This window comes from Arvicanthis niloticus, chromosome 10 (assembly GCF_011762505.2).
Source record: "Arvicanthis niloticus isolate mArvNil1 chromosome 10, mArvNil1.pat.X, whole genome shotgun sequence".
Lineage (NCBI taxonomy): Eukaryota > Metazoa > Chordata > Mammalia > Rodentia > Muridae > Arvicanthis > Arvicanthis niloticus.
This window is the reverse complement of record NC_047667.1, coordinates 37,243,640-37,266,305: the sequence shown is the minus strand read 5'-3', so window position 1 is coordinate 37,266,305 and position 22,666 is coordinate 37,243,640. Positions and strand designations below refer to the sequence as shown.

General features: G+C 39.4%; 1 protein-coding gene across 2 annotated transcripts in view; it reads left to right on the top strand.

The window, feature by feature from the left end:
- Nucleotides 1-22,666, top strand: part of Pla2g4a (phospholipase A2 group IVA) — a 134,430-nt gene that overhangs the window by 96,804 nt on the left and 14,960 nt on the right. For both annotated transcript variants that reach the window (XM_034513674.2, XM_076941311.1), the window contains 5 exons: nt 1,958-2,095; nt 2,254-2,346; nt 6,199-6,270; nt 9,514-9,756; nt 15,859-16,043. In XM_034513674.2, the coding sequence (XP_034369565.1) occupies nt 1,958-2,095; nt 2,254-2,346; nt 6,199-6,270; nt 9,514-9,756; nt 15,859-16,043 (731 nt within the window). The remainder of the gene's footprint in view (nt 1-1,957; nt 2,096-2,253; nt 2,347-6,198; nt 6,271-9,513; nt 9,757-15,858; nt 16,044-22,666) is intronic.

The following is a 22,666-nucleotide window of genomic DNA, read 5'->3' as shown; positions in this document are numbered from 1 at the left end:
CTGCCTCACTGCCTCACCAATGCCATATTATTCAGTCTAAAACAGGCCTCCGTCAGATGTAGAGGCGCCATTAAGCTTGGATTTGAATGAACCATGCTATCTCATCACAAGTATGATTTTACAACTTCCTTTTTGAAAGAGGCTAGTATTCTCCCCCCTTGAGTAAAGAGTACAGGTGGAGTAGTTTTTTTTTTTCTTAAATGATAATGTTCTTCTTGGACATTCAAATGCTTGAAAGTTAAAATCGTGCTCATAGGTGATATGGTTCATTATCCCCATGGAGTCTCATAATCAAACAGCCTGGTATTTGTCAAACCGGAGGGGTCACCATTTGACTGAGATAACTAATACAGAAAGAGTGCCCATCCCCCACAGTGAGTTCAGATCAAGTATTACTACAAAACAATCATAGAAAGGCCTGTGATTTTTGTGATCATTTGCACTTTGGTTGTTGAATAATATATTTGAGACAGTATCATCTCACAAAAGTAAATAGAGAAAATCATGGGTGAGATAAGATTGGGAGTTGAAATGGAAGTACATCATGATGCTGGGGCTTTATAGAGAATTCCTAATAATGACCTCAAACTCAGATTGAAAGAAGCCATGTAATTGCAGAAGGGAACAGTGAGTAGAGGAGCCTGTGGAAATGGTCTTGATTTCCGAGGAATAGCAAGAGGGCTTGCATGGTTAGGGTGTGTGATAGAAAAGTTGGTGGGAGAGTGCTCAAACTGGCCAGATGGAGTGTAGGCTGCCTTTCAATTCACAGCATAAGGAGGCTTTCAGTTGGTATTCGTGTTCTGTGGTTTCTATTTTTCCATGTTTATTTTGATCCTAGTAGGTGGAAATCAGGATGGCAAATGCTGAGGGAAAGGAGAGGGTTGTGACATCTTAGGAAGTCACCATGGAGACTCAGGAAGAGGGCAGAGTACTCTGTAGTGCCGTGCTGATTTCTATGGTGATGATGTTATATTGAAACATCTCTGATGATAGATCATATAGCGCATGAGTTTTCAGATGTGAGTCAAGGGAGGCCGTTATAAACGATGAAATGAGGAATATTAGTCCTGTGAACAGTGGTGCTAAGAAAGGAAGCCAAAAGAAGCAATAAGTATGGAAAGCAAGAGTCAGATCCCAGACATCCTTTATGGATTCACTAAAATGTAGATCACGATTAGACATGGTGGTGCCATGGGCAGACCACAAATATTGCAGTGGCTGCAATATTAAGTTAAGTGAGCTATTAAGATATGTAATGGCTTCCCCTATGCTTCCTATAGTTCTTAATTCACTGGGACTTTATCTTACAAACCATCTACTGATTTTATTCATGTTAAGATTAGGGAATTAAGACCGGAGGAGATAGGTGGTTTATTTAGGTTCTGAGCACAGTGAGCCACAGGGTAGGGATGGATCCCAGACGGTCTGGTTCTACTGCTTCTGTTGTCCAGTGCACCTTCCTGTTCCTGGTTTGATGTATTGCTAAGAAATCAGAATCATATTTTGGAATTATGGTTAGGACTTTAGAACAAATGATTAACAGAAAAATGTTGAATAAAGGTACTGAAATTTCTTCCCCATTTTGTTAGAGGTTTGATTTCCTAGAAAATGTTTGACTTCCTTGGTCTTCTTAATAGATTTTATGTCTGAGTTAGACTTCTTCATTCAGTTTTACAGTCCTACATTGAAGGTGGGGTATGCAAAAGAAGTCTGAGTTTTAAATAGAAAAAAGTATTCATTTTGTGCTGATCAGAAGGGAACTTTTCATATGCCTTTTTCTTTGATTTTCTTCCTCAGTCACTACACAGTGTCATATACATAGTAGGGGTTGATTAATTTATTAAATAAGTGAAATTAATCATGGTGCTGTTAAAACCGTTGTTAACTATGTGTGACTATGTGTGTCACTATGTCATTTTTCTATTAATGAAGTGTCTTGTTTCTAAAATCCTTTTAGATTGGGTGGAATTTAGTCCGTATGAGATTGGCATGGCAAAATACGGTACCTTTATGGCTCCTGACCTATTTGGAAGTAAATTTTTTATGGGGACAGTTGTAAAAAAATATGAAGAAAACCCCTTGCATTTCTTAATGGGTGAGTGATCAACTCCCCCTTCTTCCTCCTTCCCTCTCTCTTCCTCCTTCCCCTTCCCCTCCCTCCTTCTCTCCCTTTTTCTCTCCCTCCCTCTCTCTTTTTCTTAACTGTTTTAAACCTGGATGCATTTTAAGTTATGTGTTTCTCCTTTATTTTAGGTGTCTGGGGCAGTGCCTTTTCTATATTATTCAACAGAGTTTTGGGAGTTTCTGGCTCACAGAATAAAGGCTCTACAATGGAGGAGGAATTAGGTATTGTAAAAGGCTTGGGGCAATGAAAAGCTACACCGATAATTAACTATACTGATAAATGACACACATATATGTGGAGAACATTAAATCTTCATAAGGACTTTAATTCTGAATTCATCAGTAACTTTGTTGAAACAATTTAAATAATTCCTAAAAATCATGTCCAAGTTATAGAAGTACTCTTATGGCATTGCAGTTGTGAAATTTACAAAGACCACTCATTGTTCCTATGGATAGCTTGTACCAGGACGTCCCCTGTTCTTCTCTAGCTGATCAGATAATACTAATTCACACTAAAAGAGAAAAAAGTAAAGGCAGATAAATGAAGTCATGTCTTGTAAGCTAAAACTAATGGTTTTCTTTAAATCAAACATCCTACAATAATCCAAAAACGAGTGTTGAAGATCTTTAAAAGGTAGACAGCCTCTATGGAGAACTAGTGGCTTATAGTCGTTATTAAAATGGTACTCTAGCAATATGTTTTCCTGGATGAATACATTTGACTTAAAAGGGGGGAGGGGAGGAGTATGGATTCATGACTTGCCCAAAGGCTTGAGATGTATGTCCAGAAAGCACTATGTTTTGATGGACTGGGGGAAGAAGCCATTGAATACTGAGTTAGAGTTTTTGGGACAGGGATACGGATCCATTGATGCAGGCTATCAAAATCCTGCATTTGATCCCCAGGACCATGAATTGGGTGTGGGATCCAAGCCAGAGAACTCCTCAGGATACATGAAATCCTGTCTCTGAAAGAAAACCAACAAATAAGAATAACAAATGAGTGAATTTGGGTTAGTGTATCAGGGATCAGGGCTACCAGTCAATTACTTACTTTTTCCCCCCTTTCCGTTCATGAAATATCACAGGTCTGTTTGGAGAGCACAGAATAAAAAGAATAACACTTTTAAAAGAATCAATTCATTTAAAAATGTGTTTCTGTAAAAGGTTTACTGTGCTTTTTTTTTTTCCTAATATGTGGCCTTTGGCTATCATTGGCTATAGCTATTGACATACATAACAAAGCTTTATGTGCAGAAGAGAATCTAATTGTAACATGGCATGGAGTGTTGTCCTTCTGAGTAGTACTGTTTCTCCTCCTGAGAGATTTTCTTTCAGTTGTTGATAGTTATATGCAACTTGCAAGGGTCCATTAGTCTTCTCTTTAAGAGTATCATTTGTTCATTTGGATCATTCCTAAGTAAGTATTGAAAAAGTGATGTTTACCATTTCACTAGGACCACCTATTTCTAGATACACATTAAGTCAAGCAGAAAGGGCAGTTGTTGCTTGTAGTACTTGCTGTCTTCCAAGCATCACTAAGGTAAGGGGCAGGCAAAGTGGGTACCTTCTGGAACCTGGGGTGATCTTTAATGCTGAATCACAATCTCTTCATGGTTAAAGGATAATCAAAGTGTATAGAGGAAGGGCTCAGAGATAGCCTCAGTGGTAGATAACTTATTTAGCTTGGGCAGGGCCCTGAATTTTATCCCCAGCACTACACCAACAAAGCATTAAATCCAGTTACCCACTGGAAGATCATAAGATGACACCTAACCTGAGTTTTGTTTTGTTTTCTTTTCTTTTCGAGACAGGGTTTCTCTGTATAGTTCTGGCTGTCCTGGAACTCACTCTGTAGACCAGGCTAGCCTCTAACCTGAGTTTTATAGAACGATCTGGATTAGCCTGAGCTAAAGTGTAGGGATGAGGTAATCCTGCTTGGTTTATTTTAATGGCATCCCAGGTGGATGACCTGTTCAGCCTTAGCTTTATGGAAGCCACTGAGTCTTTTCTGAATCACTCAAGTCTTTTCTGAATTACGTGAAGGATTTTAAAAAGAGAAGGGAAAGCAGAGAGGAAGCCCACGCTGGGTGGCCTGCTTCCTGTGTTCCTTCTCTGCTGAATAATCCTGATAACTCAGGTTAATTATTATTTTTTTTCCTCCTAAGGCAGGAAGAGAATAGGGCTGAAATTACACATCAGAAGGTGGGCGAGACAATGGCCACAGGCCAAGGAAAAGGAAGATGTTTACAGCGCACAGTGCTGAGAAATCTCTGTGAAGAAGTCCCTTTGGGGCCAGCAGTCTGGCCACTGGCTGTTTTATGTCAGACAGAGGGCAATGGATATTGTGCACTTGGGCTCCACTGGTCAGCAGGAGGCATGTTGCCTCAGATTATGTAAGGGTTTCCAGAAATGAAACTGAAGAGGTGACTGAGGGGACTCAGGACTTTTGGGGACTGCTTCCTCCATTGACTGAGTGGGGTTTCCCTTTTTAAGGGGCACCCAGAGGGGGCTTGTTTGCCAGTTCTGTTACTCTACAACCTTAGCAAAGACTTTTAGGTGAACTGGACCCCAATTAAATAACTTTAAACGAAACTTTACTTGCTCAAAGAGTTTTTTTTTTTTAATGTGCGCAATTTTGCTACGAAAATGACTATGTAAAGATATAAGATGTGAGTTCAGATAAAACCACTCAAGCCCTGACAACATCCTTATAAAGAAAACAATGCAATTTTCTTAAATTAGCATACCGAATCCAACCAAAATAGAACATAATAGAAACCATAGAGACAGGTAAGAGAAAATGTTTGAGGAAAGAAAAGAGCGTACACACCGCAGCAGAGCCACACAAAGTATATGACAACTGGGATGGTCTTTTCTTACTATACTTTTGTTATGCAACAGAATTACTGCTGTCACAGTTATGATATATGAAAAGAACAATCATTTTAGCTTTTGAGTATTGTATTTTGTTGAATTTTGTACTTATAAGCAATGCCAGTAAAAGTAAAATTTAACCTCTCAGGAATTGACTAACCTTTTCATTATATAACTGTCCATGCACCTCTCATTTATGTGGGTTTAGCAAATACAAGGAGAGAAATATAGAAAGCCCCCTGCTACATCCCTGTTTTTTTTAACTTATATTTTCCCTAATGGTTCTGTGAGTAAAATTGCTAAATTTGGATCTAGTGTCTTGAAATTGAATAAAAAAAAAACTTTTCTATTTGTTAGCAAAGAAGAAAAAAATAAAGGAACTATGAAGAATAGTTCACATGAACCAGCAGAAAGTCCGTTTTTCTGCAAATAGCAATCACAAGAATAATTGTCAGGTTTCACAAATTAGATGCATTTCCCCTGGGAAAAGGATGGTGAATTGTGTACCAGCCTTTACCACTATGTTGGTGTTAAGGATGTACAGTGCTTCCTGGCTTTTCATAGCTGGTCTTAGTATGCTTTGGGGAAAAAACACAAATTATTCACATATTGGAAAGCGACAGATGGTTTTCAGTGTTGGCAAAAATCAGAGGTTAAATGAAGTGAGTACATGTTCTTCGTGTTCTGGAGACTGTCTAGTAGATCACTTGTAGATCTGGTTTTATCCTTTATTTTCCCTCACAAACACTACTTAAAAATATAATCAAGCAGTCATTAAAGTTATAATGAACCTATAAAAGACTAGGAATTGATAAATTTACACCAATTAATTTTGTTGGCTGGGATATTATTTTACTCAGTGATACATTTTTAAGAACTAGAGAATCTGATAAGTGTCCACTCACAACACTAAGGTTAAAGTTCCATGTGGACACAGTAATCCTCCTTCTCCAGTTTTGCTCAGATCACTTTCTTGTAGTTAAAAAGGGAATGAGACCTAGCCTCACCACATAGCCCTGATTTGGAACTGGATTTGTCAACCAGGCTGGCCTTGAACTCACCAAGATCTGCCTGCCTCCACATTCTATGTGCTGAAATTAAAGGCATGCACCAACACTGCCTCATCTGCCTCGTAAATTAAGTTGTGAATTTTGATCCCCATGATACCTCAATGATTTTGTCTTCTTCCCGTAGAAAATATAACAGCCAAGCACATCGTGAGTAACGACAGCTCTGACAGCGATGACGAGGCCCAAGGACCCAAAGGTGAGAGAGTGAGAGCTTCTGGAGGGGTGTGGAGGGAGGAGGGGAGAGCAATGTCCAACCAACCCATCTCTACTTCTCTACTCACTGATGTTCTAAGTCCTGAAGTGTCAGCATGGGGGCTGTCCATTGGCAGACAGGACTGTTGCATAGGACAGGAGAGGCAACTGCAACCACATCTTTCCCTTGCTTTCAAAGCCTCACATATATTTGCACTACAGCAGATGTCTGTCTGAGGTGGTGCCAATACTGAATTCTGTTCAAAGCCCACTCTTAGTATGGAAAGTGGGATTGGGGAATACGTTTAGTGACTTTAACGCTAGTGATGATATTTTCATTTAGATAGTCATTTAACCATCTAAATGGTCTGCCTGTCAATGTCCTCCTTAGCTTTCTGTTATGGTCGGTAACCCACCTCTAAGTAATAACACAGTGGTGAAGTGTGTCAAATTATCAAGACTTGTTGCACATTTGACCTGTGGGTATCAGAGATTCATTTTGCATTGGGACATGGCAGCTAGATATCAGTTTGGTGTGGGTCACAGTAGTTAGCAGGATATTTGAGATGAGGATGAAGGTGAAGAGGATGAGTAAGGACCAGAGATATTTATTGCAGCATGGTATTTGTTGTTAATGAAAACAATGAGGAAATTGTATATATCGACAACAACTTTCCAACAAAAAACGTTTATAAAAACGTACACAATAGCTCAAACACACACATACATGCACGCATGTGCACACACAATGAAAAAGCATTTAGAACTGGAAGAATTTACTCTCATTTGAATATGACTATCTAGATTTTAGAAAGTGGAAGACTGTTTTTGTCCAAAAAATAAGATTCTCTTTTGGGAGCCAGGCTGATCTATGTCTTTATAAGACAAGTTTATGCAGAGCACAGAGCAGTTACCTCACCACAGGATGTAGCTGCACATGGCCATGGCATAGGGAAGAATGTGCTGTAACTTATAAACACACACACACACACACACACACACAGAGAGAGAGAGAGAGAGAGAGAGAGAGAGAGAGAGAGAGAGAGAGAGAGAGACAGAGAGAGAGACAGAGAAACAGAGAGACAGAGAGACAGAGACAGAGACTAAAAATAAGAAAAAAACCCAAAAGTTAAGAAGCAGCCTCCCTTCTGGCATCTAAGCCTTTAGCAGGGTGGAGCCAAGCTGGGGTTCGGTCCTGGGTTGCCGATTTGCCCAGTAGCCCTGCTTAATGGCTGAAGCTTTGGAAAGACCCCATCCTGCAAGAAACAAACCTTAATGCTAAAGCATTCATGTAAAAGTTCAATTCTTACATTTTGCTAGTTATTCAGACTTGCATTTTTAATTTGTTTTCAATGAAAGAAACAAACCAGTACAAAGGGGTCGCATGCCCCATGTCCAGTACTTTGTGAATAGTTAGTGGAGACCACGAAGTGAACGTAGCTGAGTGTTACTGAGTAAATCACACCAGGGACCAGGACACTGAGTCACGATTCAGCACTAGCCAGTTTTTGAGGCTGAGAAGTTCAAGAACTTTGAATTTGCTGTTTTTGTTTTAGTTTTAAGTTAGGGACAATGTGAATATTTTTTTTTTTTTTTTTTTTTTTTTTTTTTTTTTTTTTTTTTTTTTTTTTTAGACCTTGCTGTTCTTTTAAAATAAATATTATGAGAGCCATCTTAAGTTCCATAAAAGGTGAAACAGATAAGTCATTTTGGTAAATCTCCTGCCCCATTCTCTCCCAGAAAACCTCCCCGACTACAACTTGTTCCATCAGGCTTCTGCTACAATGAGGCCCTTCAATGGACATGTCATGGTCTCTCTGAGCTTGTTTTCATGAGAGCTCCCTCAGGGGATTATACCCGGTGTGGGTGGTGTTGTGGGGAATATGTAGCACTATAGAGTCACATGGAGTCGTTTGTTTTACAGTTCTCACAATCTCTTTACCTAACCATCCCTCAGCTGGGGAAGACTAATTCCTTTGCTCCTTCCATAGTGTTGACTCTCCTGGAGTGGCATACAGTTGGAAGCATAGAAGTTGAATATAGATGCTGATCTCTCAAAACACACAGGGTGGTGGTGGGTGTAGAGAGTTATCCCGGCAGTTAAAAAGCACGAGCTGCTCTACCAGAGGCCCCTGGACTGCTGTGGCACTTTACAAGCCTCTGTAACTTCGGTTCCAAGGGATCTGACGCCCTCTTCTGGCCTTCTCAAGCAATAGACGTAAATGTGCAGACTAAGCACCCCCAAGTACAAACTAATTTTTTAAAAATTAAGAAAAAAAATCCATTAACGCACAGAATTTTATGTAAGTGTGTATATTTATTCACATAGGTCGTAGAAGTCAGAGCAGAAGGGTTTTGAGTAGGTGTTCTTTGACACTGAGAAGATTATGCTGCAGTTTGCCTGTTCCCACCTCGAATCTAAGGCCAGCCACTTCCCTGAGATCCAAACCACAGTAATCCTCCTTGTAATCCTATGTGATTCCCTAATGAGGACTGAGGCTGGGAAGGCTGGGAAGGAGTTCCTTCAAACCCAAACGTGGAGAGGATTAGAACACAGTGATGAGTCCTTGCCTCGGCTTGACATAAGCATAGGGTTTAGAGGAGGAAGTCATTTGTCATAGCTTCTCTGGACCACTGGTGAATTTGAAAACACTTTATATCATTTGTTTAAATTACAGAGTTTTAAATCCCCAGGCTTTATAAGCAAGGGCAAAATAACAGGTCATAAGATCATTGCATGAGAGTGTTTATTTATCAGCCGACATATGGTGGGTCTGCTGTCCTGCCTAGCTTGTTGGATGTTTAGCATCCAATGTTTATTAAGCAGAATACAGACTCTTAGAAAAAGTTGAAAAACATAGGTGGTAGTATTAAGCAATATGGGACCTCTTTGTGTGTCTGTGTGTCTGTGTGTTGTGTGTGTGTGTTGTGTTGTGTGTGTGTTGGATGCAGGAAAGCTAAGGAGAGGGAGAAAGGAGAAAATTGTTTACATGAAAAACTTAAATAGATCAAGAGGTTTCAGTGAAGAGTACAGACTGACCTTGTGTGTAGGTAAAAGGTAACTATGAGGAATTGAAAGCAAAACAGGACTGGGCAATTATTTTATGCAAAGAAGCACATTGCTTGAAAGCCCTAGAACTTTAGTTTTAATTTTGGTGACTAACCATGTAAAGCTAATAATAACAAGAACCTGTACATTTTGGCATGTGTGTACATATTTGGCCTGTGACATATTCCTTCACTTCAGGCACCGAGAATGAAGACGCTGAAAGAGAGTACCAAAACGACCACCAAGCAAGTTGGGTCCATCGGATGCTAATGGCCTTGGTGAGTGACTCGGCTTTATTCAATACCCGAGAAGGACGCGCGGGGAAGGTGCATAACTTCATGTTGGGCTTGAATCTCAACACATCGTATCCACTGTCTCCTCTGAGAGATTTCAGCCATCAGGATTCTTTAGATGATGATGAACTCGACGCAGCGGTAGCAGGTACGTACCCAAACGTAAGCCATGCAAGCTACTTCAGGACATCTTTATTTTTTCTTGGGAAGAAGCATTTTAATTCCGGTCAACATTTAATTAGACTCAATTTTAAGAACATTGACTTAAACTATTATTATTATTATTATTATTATTATTATTATTATTATTATTATATTTATATTTATATTTATTGAAGAAAAATACATTGGATGGGAAATGGCCTAGCCATGCTAGTATAGAAAATATTCTTTGAAATACTTTCTTAATTGGTCGGAGTTTTCTTATAGACAACAGGAAACCTCTTCCGTGATAATTATAGAGTGTAAAGTAGGGAAATAAGTGTTTCCAGAATTGTTCCAAGGATGAGAGAAGCAAGTGCAATGCTTCCAGGAGTGACTCCAAAAACACCAGAATCATTCCCTAAACGCCTCCACAGTCGTGCCTGGCAGCGGAAGGAGAAGAAGCTCAGCTATGTCTCATTTCCTCCTTCCTATCCCGTGGGCGGGCCTCTTTGGAAAAGGCCAGGTCTCTCTACAGATGGATCTTTGAGGATGTGATGAACGTTCTCTAAGGCTGGCGCCCCCTTGTGGTGACAGAGAACATGCAGCATAGGGGTTGGAGTGGACCAGTTTGCAGTGTCCATCTGGACAGGAAAAAGGCCTCTCCAGTTTTTAGACGAGATTAGGAAACTTTGTTGCCTGGTAAGAATCTAGTCACTTTCAGACTTGTCCCTAAGCCAAATCCCCCAGAGTAGTAACCTTTTATTCTTCAGTTCCTTGTGACTTACAGATTAAAAGTTACGCTTGCCTTGCTGATAAGTAATATGCGATACATCTTTTTTATGGTGGTCTTAAATTTTCTTTTCAATCACACCATCATCTTTCCATAGTTGTTCAAATATCATTTCTTAATCATCTCTATATTAAGGTCATTACTAAAGATACTGTAAAACTTTAAAGCAGATACTTAAAACAACAACAAAACCTCACGAAATTTTCCTATTGCCTTTTAAAACTATCACAGGTTTCTGAATTTGTTGTTAGTCTCTAATTGTTTGACTTTAAGGGGAACAAACACTGCATTTTGTATTGTGTGCATGGCCTTAAGCTCTAGGATATGAGTTACTCTTAATTATACATATATCATCCCCAAATCTATGCATATTAGCTGTATTAAAAGTCTAATTGTGATAAAGTAAGTTTACCTGAAATAAAAATGGATTAAAACACAGTTGGTTGGCATTATTTTCCTCATTTTGTGATATATGCTGTCTTTCTTGACTGCCCTGTGGTGAGTGCTTCTCTAGAATCCTGTGCTTTATGGTGACTGGTGACGGGCTCAAGCAAATTATACTCACAGCTTTTAGAACTACAAAGAACCTTCAGCTATTTAACTTTCTAGACAAAGAATATCAGAGAAATTAGTTCTGTTATCTTTGATCCAAAGGGCTGAGCCAATCTGGGCTTGGGCCACAGGTCTCAGGGTCTGGCTTCTAAGTCTTCCCTCCATTACACACCAGCCCCTGTGGTTTTATTAGTCATTGTTTTGCTGATGTACGAATGGAAGTTTTCTTGGAGTATACTTTGTTTCATCTCTTTTTCAGTATCATTTTGCTAACACAGTTCCTCTGAGATTTGCATAGCACGCATGCTAGCAAACTCATGCCACATTTTAAGAACCTCCTGGCAGTTTTATAGTATCGATAATGCTTTTATTTGTCAGTGTTAGGACCAGAAGAGAAAGCACAGAATTCCCAATTAATTTTTTTTTAATATTAAACAATACATTTATGTGTATATAAACAACACAAAAGCATTTGGGGCATATTGAGAGTAAGCAATCATTTGTTACTTAAGTGAGATGCTAATTGCAGGGGCCACTCTGTATTTTTATTAGTCAAATTTGATGACTGTAGGAATTATACCTCCTTATTGCTCACTTTGTGTTAACAGTTGTTCAGAACCCTCACCTGGTCTCTTTCCTTAATTTCTTTCTGCATTCGTACAGAGTTTAGAAGCACTCGTAATGTGCTTGGTCCTCAAGATTCATCAGACAGCATGTTCAATATGACCATTGCTGCTGTGAAGATTAAATGCACTTTATAGCCTTTCCTCCAAGAGCTGATTCACGGAAGGATTTCTCTATTTCAGCTATAATAACACTAATAGGAAAGAGAAAACCAGCCATCCTGATCCTGAGGGAGCTCTAGCTCAGTGAGGGCATCGCTATACCCACGTGTGGTGAGGCTGGGGTTTCCTCTTTCTGTGAGTTTGGAGAAGACTCGCTGTGTATATCACCTTGTCTTATTCCTTTTTTCCTGAAAACAAAATAAAAAACAAAAACAACAACAACAACAACAACAAATACTTGTTAGGAATTTTAAAAAATAAAAGCATCATAAGGGGCTCTATGTTAATCATCCTAAAATATTTATCATATGCACTCAATATTTGTTCTTGAGACTTGTTTTAGAGTTTTAACATTTTTGTTATCTAGTTATGTGTCAGTGTATGTGCCCAAGGAGGGAAGACAGATGTTGACTCCCTGACGCTGGAGTTCCAATTGTGAACTGCCTGATGTGGGTGCTAGGAATTAAACTTGGGTCCTTTGCGGGGACAATTTATGCTCTTAACCACTGAGCAATTTCTCTAGCTTCAGTTTTTGAGATGCTTTTTGACAGGTTCTAACGCAAAGTTGTTTTCAGTTAATGATATTTGGAAAAAGGTTTATTTTTACATCTCAGTAAATGCTACATTAAAATTATTTTAAAAATGTATTTCGTGTTTACTTTATTGAAATATATAGGTAAAAGTTCTAATCAGTTTAATAATGTGTTCAAATGTATTGTTTAGATACCACCATTGCTAAACATAATGTGTATTAGACTGAATTTGCTGAGATTTTTAGTGCCTATCCAGATGAGGGCTTTACAAAAATAAACCTTCTTCCAGCCATTTATAAGTTTTGAAAAATCCTATGTTTAATGCAAAAGCTAAAAGGTTTGTCACAAACTGTGATCACCTTAATTCAAAAGTTTATTAAAATTTCTGTTTATAGCTCAGTGCATAAAGTCACTTACTGTATTGTCTGATGCCCCAAATGAAACCCCCAAGACTCACATGATAGAACCAACTCCCTCAGATTGCCTTTGACCTCCATATGTGGACCATGACATGTGCATGATCTCCTTCCCCACACAGAAAGAAATAAATAACTGTAATATAGTGTAAAACAGAACCCCAAACCGTTCCATATTGTACAACTGAAATGACACATTTAAGATAATGATAAAATACTCCCCCTTTAACTGCACACATTCTCCAGGCAAACTAAGAAAAGGTAAAGGCTTTTGTCCAATCCATACATTAATATTGGAAGAAGCTTATATCTTATTCTACGGAAACTCTGCTCATGTACATTATTGAGCAGTGCCTTAAACCAGTTTCTTAGTCTAACATGAGAAAAGGTGCAGTATCTCATACCTATGACTTCAGCTTTCAGACATTTTAAAACAAGATTAAATTATAAAAACAATAAATTTTATAAATTATAAAATAATAAAAATCTCCATATTAGCTTACCGTAAAATAGTTAATTGTCTGTAGAAACAAATTTTGGAGGAGTTATTCATCACCCATGTGACTTCTTTCCTGTTTACTTTGTGTTTATAGTGTTTACTGTGACACACATTATCTGGATTAAGAAGTCGACGTGAGATAATTCAGGCCAGAGTTCAATACGCAGATATCCAAATATTTGTCTGTTGTAAATTGAATCTATGTGATGGACTCATCAGATACACCTTAACTCTTTAAGGGAGAATTCTCAAGTTGTGGTTCACTACACCTTTTGGATTGAACAACCTTTTCATGAGGGTCATATATCAGATATCCTACATAGCAGATGTTTACATTAAGATTCATAATAGTAGCCGGGCAGTGGTGGTGCACACCTTTAATCCCAGCACTTGGGAGGCAGAGGCAGGTGGATATCTGAGTTTTAGGCCAGCCTGGTCTACAGAGTGAGTTCCAGGACAGCCAGGGCTACACAGAGAGACCATGTCTTGAAAAACAAAAACAAAACAAAACAAAACGATTCATAATAGTAGTAAAATTACAGTTATGAAGTAGCAACAAAATAATTTTATGATTGAGGGTCACAACATGGAGAACTGAATGAAAGGGTTGCAACATTAGAAAGGTCATAATCCACTGCTTTAAGGAACTGTTACAGGATTATAACACAGTGTTGTTTCTGAATCTGTCAGAGAGCCAAGATTAACTCACTTACAAGCTTGGGAAATCTGTATGCTTTTCAATCATGGGAGGATGTTTCCCCGTTGTAGCCTAAAACCAACTTTCTATACATTAGTAGTTGTTACATGATAAATTGATCCTAAGAGTACAAATATACTTTCAAAACCTGATCTCCCCCACCTTTTCCTTATAACATACTGGGAGAGCCTACTGAGTTTTGGGGTTACTATGACAGCTTTAATACTTTCAAAGCCAACTGACATTTGAAACCCAAGCAGGCCTTTTAATAGTTGGATATCTTGACTAATTAGTTGGCACAATCCATAGTTTGTTGTAAAATAAAAATGAATGGGTAGCTATTGGAAAAGCTTACTGTGGGGATTAAGAGGCCCTTCACACAAACTAAACTGCTGTTACTCCCAGGAATGACAAGGAGAATAAGAACATGCCATCTACATGGCTGTTCCTATAAGGTATTCAATTCTGACTTTCTGAAATCTGTTTGATCATGACAATCTTATTTTGTATACAGAACTTTTGTTAATGATTCACAATCGTGTTCAGATGGCCACTCAATAAAGATTGCTCAGTATCGGTTTATTGGGAGGCAGGACAGTTTTACTCAGTGCCATAGGAACCCATCTATACCATGCTTACATCCTCAAAGACAATCTTTGGCTTAAGAAAGGGAGACAGATAGTTTTTCTGACCTGGTTTGATGAATCTCTTAGCTATAACTGAAAAAGAAAACACTGGGTTTGCAAAGCCAAACGACTTATGAAGTCTTCTTGTGTTTTTATTGTAATAGGAAAAATCTCTGCAGTAAACAAATGCTTAATGTTGTGTTTACTCATGATCAAATGCTACTGGTGTGTTGTAATAGAGCTTGAAGACATTTGTGGGTCACCTCTGTGTACTCCAGTGGGTGCCTTTTGAGCCATCTACTACAAATGACTTCAGTGTTCTTGATTGTATGCTGGTTTCTCCTTAGCCTTTGTTCTTTTACGTTGTCAGGTCTTTGAGGCAAGGGTTCTAAAGTTATTAAATAGGCAATTCCAGAAATATTGGATGGTTCTGTTACAGATCAAGGATGTCATCTCAGAATGGACTCCCCTGGTCATGGACTAGGTGGATGCTCACTCCTCCCTCAGCACGTTGTCATATGATACTTCTGCCATGGTAGTCCTCACTGTCCCGTCCTGTCAGTGTATTTACTTACGTGGCAGTAGCCTCATAGCATCTCTCAGTGTTTACTCAGCTTTCTCAGTCCCCAGACTTGTGCCTGAATGGAGACACACAACTTGTGCTTATGGAGTGTGCGGTTTAGAGTTTTATCTTGGATCCTTATCTTGTAGTATAATGTGTGCTCAGTCCAGACAGAGGCAGATGGATCTGTTCAGATTCTGCCTCTTTCTCAGATGTTTCATTTTATAGATGGCTTTTAGTTTGTTTCACCCTTCGTTTCTAAATGTCCTCTCCTTTGCCTCTCTGCTACAAATATTGAACAAGATGATGTCTGAAGAAATATTTTCAAGTCGGTTAAGACACTGTACTGGGAGATAATACTATTAAAGCACCATGACTGGTGTCAATACCAGGGGCTGAGCTAAGTTCTCCCCTTAGCATCTTATTTAATAATTGCTTTTGTTTTGATAGTATAGATGAAGAAACTAAGACTTAATGCTATTCATTTACCTACATTTGTTAAAGTTAAACCTATTCCTGATTCGAACAAAGCTGGAGGTTCTAACCACATGATGCTTTGTCTCTAATTTACAATAGACACCTCTGTATGTAAACTAACATCAAATGACCATTTAATTCATTCTTCTCTTGCTTTTCCTTTTTAAAGATCCAGATGAATTTGAGCGAATATATGAGCCACTGGATGTGAAAAGTAAAAAGATTCATGTTGTAGACAGTGGGCTCACATTTAACCTGCCATACCCCTTGATCCTGCGACCTCAGAGAGGCGTGGATCTCATCATCTCCTTTGACTTTTCTGCAAGGCCAAGCGACACCAGTCCCCCTTTCAAGGTAAGGAGGACAAGAATATATCCAGGGTGCACCCCACAGTGGGCTGGGTCCCTTATATCAGTTAAGAATCAATCCAATACCCATATGCCACTTTGATCTGGGCAATCACTCAATTACTACTCCAAGAAAGGATGAACTGCACAGTGGGGCTGGGTGCCTGTTATGGTTTGTATATACTTGAACCAGGTAGTGGCACTATCAGGAGGTATGGCCCTGTTGGAGTATCTGTGTCATTGTGGGCATAGGCTTAAGACCCTCATCCTAGCTGCCTGGAAGTGAATATTCTGCTAGCAGTCTTCAGATGAAGATGTAGAACTCTCAGTTTTGCCTTCACCGTGCCGGCCTAGATGCTACCCTGCTCTGCCCTCGCCTTGATGATGATAGACTGAACCTCTGAGCCTGTAAGCCAGCCCAATTAAATGTTGTCCTTATAAGACTTACCTTGGTCATGGTGTCTGTTCACAGCAGTGATACCTAACTAAGACAGTGCCCTTATATCAGTTAAGAATCAAGGCAATACCCATATGCTAATCTGATCTAGACAATAACTTAATTAATAGTCCCTTCTTAGGTGACTGTAGGATGTGTAAAATCAACAGTTCAGTCTAACTGTGGCAAAAGTTAACAGTTCCTAGGATGAAAAGTGAATAATATTTAAAAACATTAATATTCAAAATATGTTATTATTTGGTCTCTTTGAGGCTGTTAGGAGTATTCAACAAGAAAACAGGAATTGGTAAGATAATAGCAAGTTCTGTGCCTTGTAGAAGATCAGGACACAAATATGTTGATTCTCCCTGGAGTCAGGGAACAGGGAAGTGAGTAAGTGAGTGGCATGCAAACTGCCCAGACGTGACTGTGAGCACGTTGGAAAGATCGGGATGCTCTGACTGTGACCGACAGATAGTAAGCCCACAAAAAGAACTCCAGGGAAAATTTTAACACTGGAAGGTAGGAAATGGAGGCTTGGTGGAGGATTTCCAGCAGACAAATGAAATCATGAAATTGGAATCTTAGGATGATTAACCTGAGTTGGCAGATGGAAGGCAAAAAGGTTAAAGTTATGACTTACTGTAAGCCCAGCCTAGGATAATAAAATCTTGTACTATGCAAACCACAGGCAGAACCTGGTGACCTATGAGGGACAAAGAGGAGGTAGGTCCCAGTGATGACTCCAAGGAGGTGGTACTGATGGTGGGAGGCATGGGAGTATTCATTTAAAATTCATTTAACCAATGGGAGTACAAAATATTAAACCTATCACTTTATAAGTCAGAGATTTTCTACTGAATGAGATGAAACTACCAAGGAGTTCCAGGGTACCACTTAGTAACACAAATAAGAGAAATACTTTTTAAAAAGTTTTAAAATGTTTCATTCTTATGATTAAGAAGAATATATACTTAGTAAATACATGAAAAAATGGAATATATCTCAGCCATTTCTATATAAAAGATGCTACTGTTTTGACATCTTTTCCTCTTCTAATCCGTCTTTGATGGTATGTGTGCATGTGTGTGCATGCATGTCTGTGTGCAAGTGTGTGTATTATATGTATGTGGTACACTCACATGAGTGTGCAACACCCCAACATTTATGCACACATGAAGGCCAGAGCAGTATGTTAAGTATCTCTGTCCACCTTATTCCTTTGAGACAAAACCTCGAACTGAACCAGAAGCTCACTATTCTTCCTAGGCTGCATAGTCAGCTAGCTGTCAGGTCCTTCCTGGCTCCCTTCTCCAATTCTGGGGTCACAAACATTTGCGGCCATGCCTGAATTTTTATATGAGTGCTGGAGAATGAAATCGACTCTCAGGCTTGCAAACTAGGTGCGTTTAATCAGGGGCCATCTCACCAGCTTCCAGTTTCTCCCCCCCCCTCTCTGTGTGTGTGTGTGTGTGTGTGTGTGTGTGGTGTGTGTGTGTATGTGTGTGTGGTGTGTGTGTGTGTGTGTGTGTGTGTGTGGTGTGTTTGTGTGTGGTGTGTGTGTGTGTGTGTGTGTGTGTGTGAGGTGTGTGTGTGTGTGGTGTGTGTGTGTGTGTGTGTGTGTGTGTGTGGTGTGTGTGTGTGTGGTGTGTGTGTGTGTGTGTGGTGTGTGTGTGTGTGTGTAAGTATGTGGGCTTATATGTGGAAGTCAGAGGACAATTTTGAGAGGTGGTTCTCTCCTTTCTTTATATGGGTTCCTAGGTTCTGACTCAGGTCATCAGACGTTTAGTCACTGAGCCATCTCACTGGTTCCCTTGACTGTTTATGAGACTAAAATATAGACACCATTTTCTTTAAAGTGTAGAGTAAAAGTGAAGGTGAGCAATTCCATCATTGACTGGGCATGTGCCTCAGTTGGTAGAGTGCTTGCCTGCCATGCATAAAGCTCTGGGTTCAAACCCTTGGGTTCATAAAATCTGGGATGGTGGGTACCACACAATACCAGCGTTTGGTAAGTGGAGACAGGGCTATAGAAGTTTAAATCACACTCAGATACCTGAGTTCATAACCAGCGTGGGTTACAGGAACCCTATTTTTAAAAGAAAACAACGTAAAAGAAAGGAAAACACACAGCCACTGACTTCATTTTTTGTTAATTGATACGAGACATGTTTTCTAAGTATAGTTAAATCTCAGATTTTATTAGGAAGCGATACAGGAGTGAATGTCCTGGCTTTTCATTGATTAAAGGCAATAACAGCCATGTTATTTATGTTGTAACTGGTCTTCAAATGTAACAATACCATTATAAGTGATACTGCTTTCTTTAGAGCAGATAGGACACACTGTTGAAAAAACAAACAAACAAACAAAAACCCAAATCTGGTGTAAAGAGTCTTGTGATTCCAAAAATTATTCCTATTAGTTTTTCCAAGAAAAGCAGCCCTGTGTTTCGTTTTTCTTGAGTTTCGCTTTTATTACTCATTTAATAATGTAGGTATAGACAGTGTTTGTTTGACTTTCCATTTAAGGCCTACCTGTCCATAGCCCCTGTGGTGCTTGTCCCAGTGGCCAGAGAATTCATGAGTAAACAGACTCTGAGTTTAGGGGGAAGGCTGCTGTGGTTTTGCTTGAAGGGCAAGTCATCTGGGGTACAGCAGAACTAAGTGTTGCTGCTGGAATATTTTCCTGTATTTTACGAATAGACTATTTCAAGTCATTTTGTCATAACTTGTACTATGTTATATCTCGTGCCATGTATTACACATGGGTCTAGCTAACTCTTTCAATGTTCCTTTGTATGATTCATGACCAGAGGCCAGCCACAGCATTGGGTCTACTCTGCCAAACAGAAGGAAAAGGAAGGAGCAGTAAGGGGGGCAACGGACAGAAGTATCAAGGGAAGCTTGGTGGGCTGTACTTCACACGGATTAGGAATAATGTGTGTGTATTTGCTCAATTCATCTCCATATAAGTCATTTGGGGGACCGACAAATAGAACAAACTACTCTGTATTTATCCACATTAGCCTCATTTGTTTGTTGGGTTTGGCTCTTGGTATAGAAGTATCCTGCCTACAATTTACTTCTTCACGTGTATCTCATCATAGCCTATAAGAACTGACACTAACCTACATGCCTAGTGAGGGGAACTACCCACCCAAGCTGGCGCAAGAGACAGATCTGTAGACAGCAATGCACCCTGCATGATGGAGTGGTCTGCAGAGACACATTCGCCTCGGTTTGCTTTGTGAAAGGCAGCCCACCATACTCTGCACAGCATTGACTGTCGTACCTGCATGTTTACCTCTCAGATTACTTTCTCAGAGTGGTTATTAAAAAGTGACATCATACATAGGGCTTAAAATTACAGACGAGCATTGTGTCTCAGTTCTGGGGTCCAGCAGTTGAGCAGGGTATGAGCAGGGCTGTGTTCACTGTTAGGATTCGTGGTAGAAATCTGTTGTCTTTTGTGGGTTCTGGTAGCTCTGCACATGCTTTGCAACATGGTTTGGGGACCTTGGTCACTACCTCAGTTTTTACTTGATATTTTTATTTATGTCTCTCTTCATCTTTTATTAGCAAAACTGTCATTGTACTTACCCCCTACCCCACAATTGATGCTGATCACAGCTCAAGAGACTTAATTATACTGTAAGGAGCCTTCTTCTGGCCAGTAGGATGACTCAGGGGTAAAAGGGCTTGCTGCACAAAACTGGGTTTTAGCCCCAGATCCTAAAGTGGAAGGAGAAAAAAATGACTCTGGGAAATTATCCTTGACTTACACACATACACACATACACACACACACACACACACACAGACACACACACACAGAGAGAGAGAGAGAGAGAGAGAGAGAGAGAGAGAGAGAGAGAGAGGCACACACATATACAGACACACACACAGAGTAATAGCATTATAATAGTATGTTTTTAAAGAACCCCTTTCTTTAATAAGATCATATTTACAAGTAGGTATCTAGGTTTTAGGTTTACCCTTTTAGAGCCTCCATTCTGTCTACCATACCCATTTTAGTTGCTGAGGTCAGATGCATTGTGATGAGCACGTATATCCAATACTAACTTCCCCAGGGATAGTTTTTCAATTGTATACCCAGCTTTTAATGGAGCACTAACTGCCCAAGTGTTAGCCCCTACTTAACTGCTTTATGAGGCTCCAGAAGTCTAACCACAGCAAGTTCCTTATTAAAAGAGATGGTAACCATAGCCACAAATAGTAAATTCTAAGTGGTAGTTCTGTCTGTCCATTCTGTATTAGTTCCTTTAACACTTTTAATGATTATATTGCTTTAAACATTATATTATTTACATACTATCAGGTCATCTATCACCACAATCTTAAAAATAGGCTTTAAATAATGACGAAATTATAGGGTAGTAAAAATATATATACTATGTTTGCGTACAGATGAAAATCTCATTTCTGTTGCAGAAAACCAATTTATTATTTATGTATATGTCTTTATAGAGAGAAATACATTGTAGGCCCAAATTAATTAATTGGAATGCATATGCCCTTTTCATTGTGTCTGGATATATTTCTGTTAAAGCATTTCTTTAGCAGAAGTAAACCACTAAAGTGATTCTCAACCTTCCCACTGCTATGGGAAGTTCCTTATATACAGTTCCTCATGTTGTGGTGACCCCAACCATAAAATTATTTCTGTTGCTACTTTATAACTGTAATTTTGCTACTGTTATGAATCATAAATAAATATTTGTGTTTTCTGGTGCTCTTAGGCAACTCTCGTGAAAGGGTTGTTAGACCACTCACTCCCAAAGGGGTCACCACCCACAGCCTGAGAACTACTGTGGTAAATTTTTTAAGATTGTTTTATTTTCAAATTATGCTTTGATACTCAAACAGGAGTATGGGCATTTTTGAAAGTATCGCTTTGAAAGAGGGTTCCCCATTCTTCATTCAGTAAGAAGCTGTGAGCTTAAGATGTTCAAAACACATCTTGGGTCATCAAGCAGCCACCGACTCTCTGTTGCTGTGATTTGATAATCAGGCCTTTTGCTCACTAAAACGTCTTTGTTTTAATTCGTTCAAATTGGGGGCTTTACTCACAGTCTGTGTCATTGTTTCTGTCTTACTGGAGAGAAAGGAGACATCAGGAAGGAGACGTTTTTTCCATCCTGTAATCATGGCCCTCGTAGTTGTCCGTGTTTAATCTTTTCCACTCTGGGATTGGAGCAGAAAAGGGAAAGTTTCCATCACTTCCTGATCCCAGCGTAAGTCTGTCCAGCTAAAAATAGCCAGACCTCTACCACAGCCCATTCCCTTTCCTTCTGTCTCCACACAGTCACATGTCATTTGGTCATCTCCTGACTCACGTTAGTTAGTAAACACTAGAAAGCTGCTTAGCCTGGCCCGCACGCAAGCGCCTTACTGTATGAGCCATGGTCTGACTGCGATGTTGAATAATCCGGGATGAATAACAACCATGGGTAGTGCTAGGCACGAAATAGCAAGAGAAGTGCGGCTGAACGGGGCAACGGGGAGGAAAGAGGAATGAGAAAATCTTCAGGAATCTCAAACGAGACACTTTACATCTGTTAATTTTATTTTACCAAAGCAGAAGCGTATCCAGAGAAAACGTTTTGTGAAAGCAGCTGCTTTTGTATGTATTGAACCTCTTTTTCTCAGATTTTATTTCTTTGTACATTTTGGGAGAATTGATCAGCTTCAAGTTCATGACTTTTTTAAAAAAAAAATTCAAATTCCTTGAATATTTAGGATTTATATTTCTTATTTTATTTAATTTTTGAGATTATAATTAAATTATTACCCCTTCCCGTCCCTGCAAACCCTCCCATATGCCACTCCATGATCTCTTTTGAATCTAAGGGAAAGACCAGGAGGCCTTAACATGACAAAAAGAACTAATTACTGGCAACTTCAGAATGATGAGAGTGGAGAAGTAGTCTTTCCTGGCGAAGGGCACACCAATTGCTTACCCAGTGCCTAGTGGCTTGCCCTGAAAATGTGCAAAGGAGTACCGTTATACAGACTGATCAGTTCTCTTTAGGGACATACCTTTATATACATAAACACATATGCATTGAAGTTCACGACCTTTCTGAAGCATGAAGAGAGAGTGAAAACTGTTATGTTTTCTGAATTCGGAGTACCAGATTGAAATGCTTGCTGTCCACCCAAGCTTTTCAT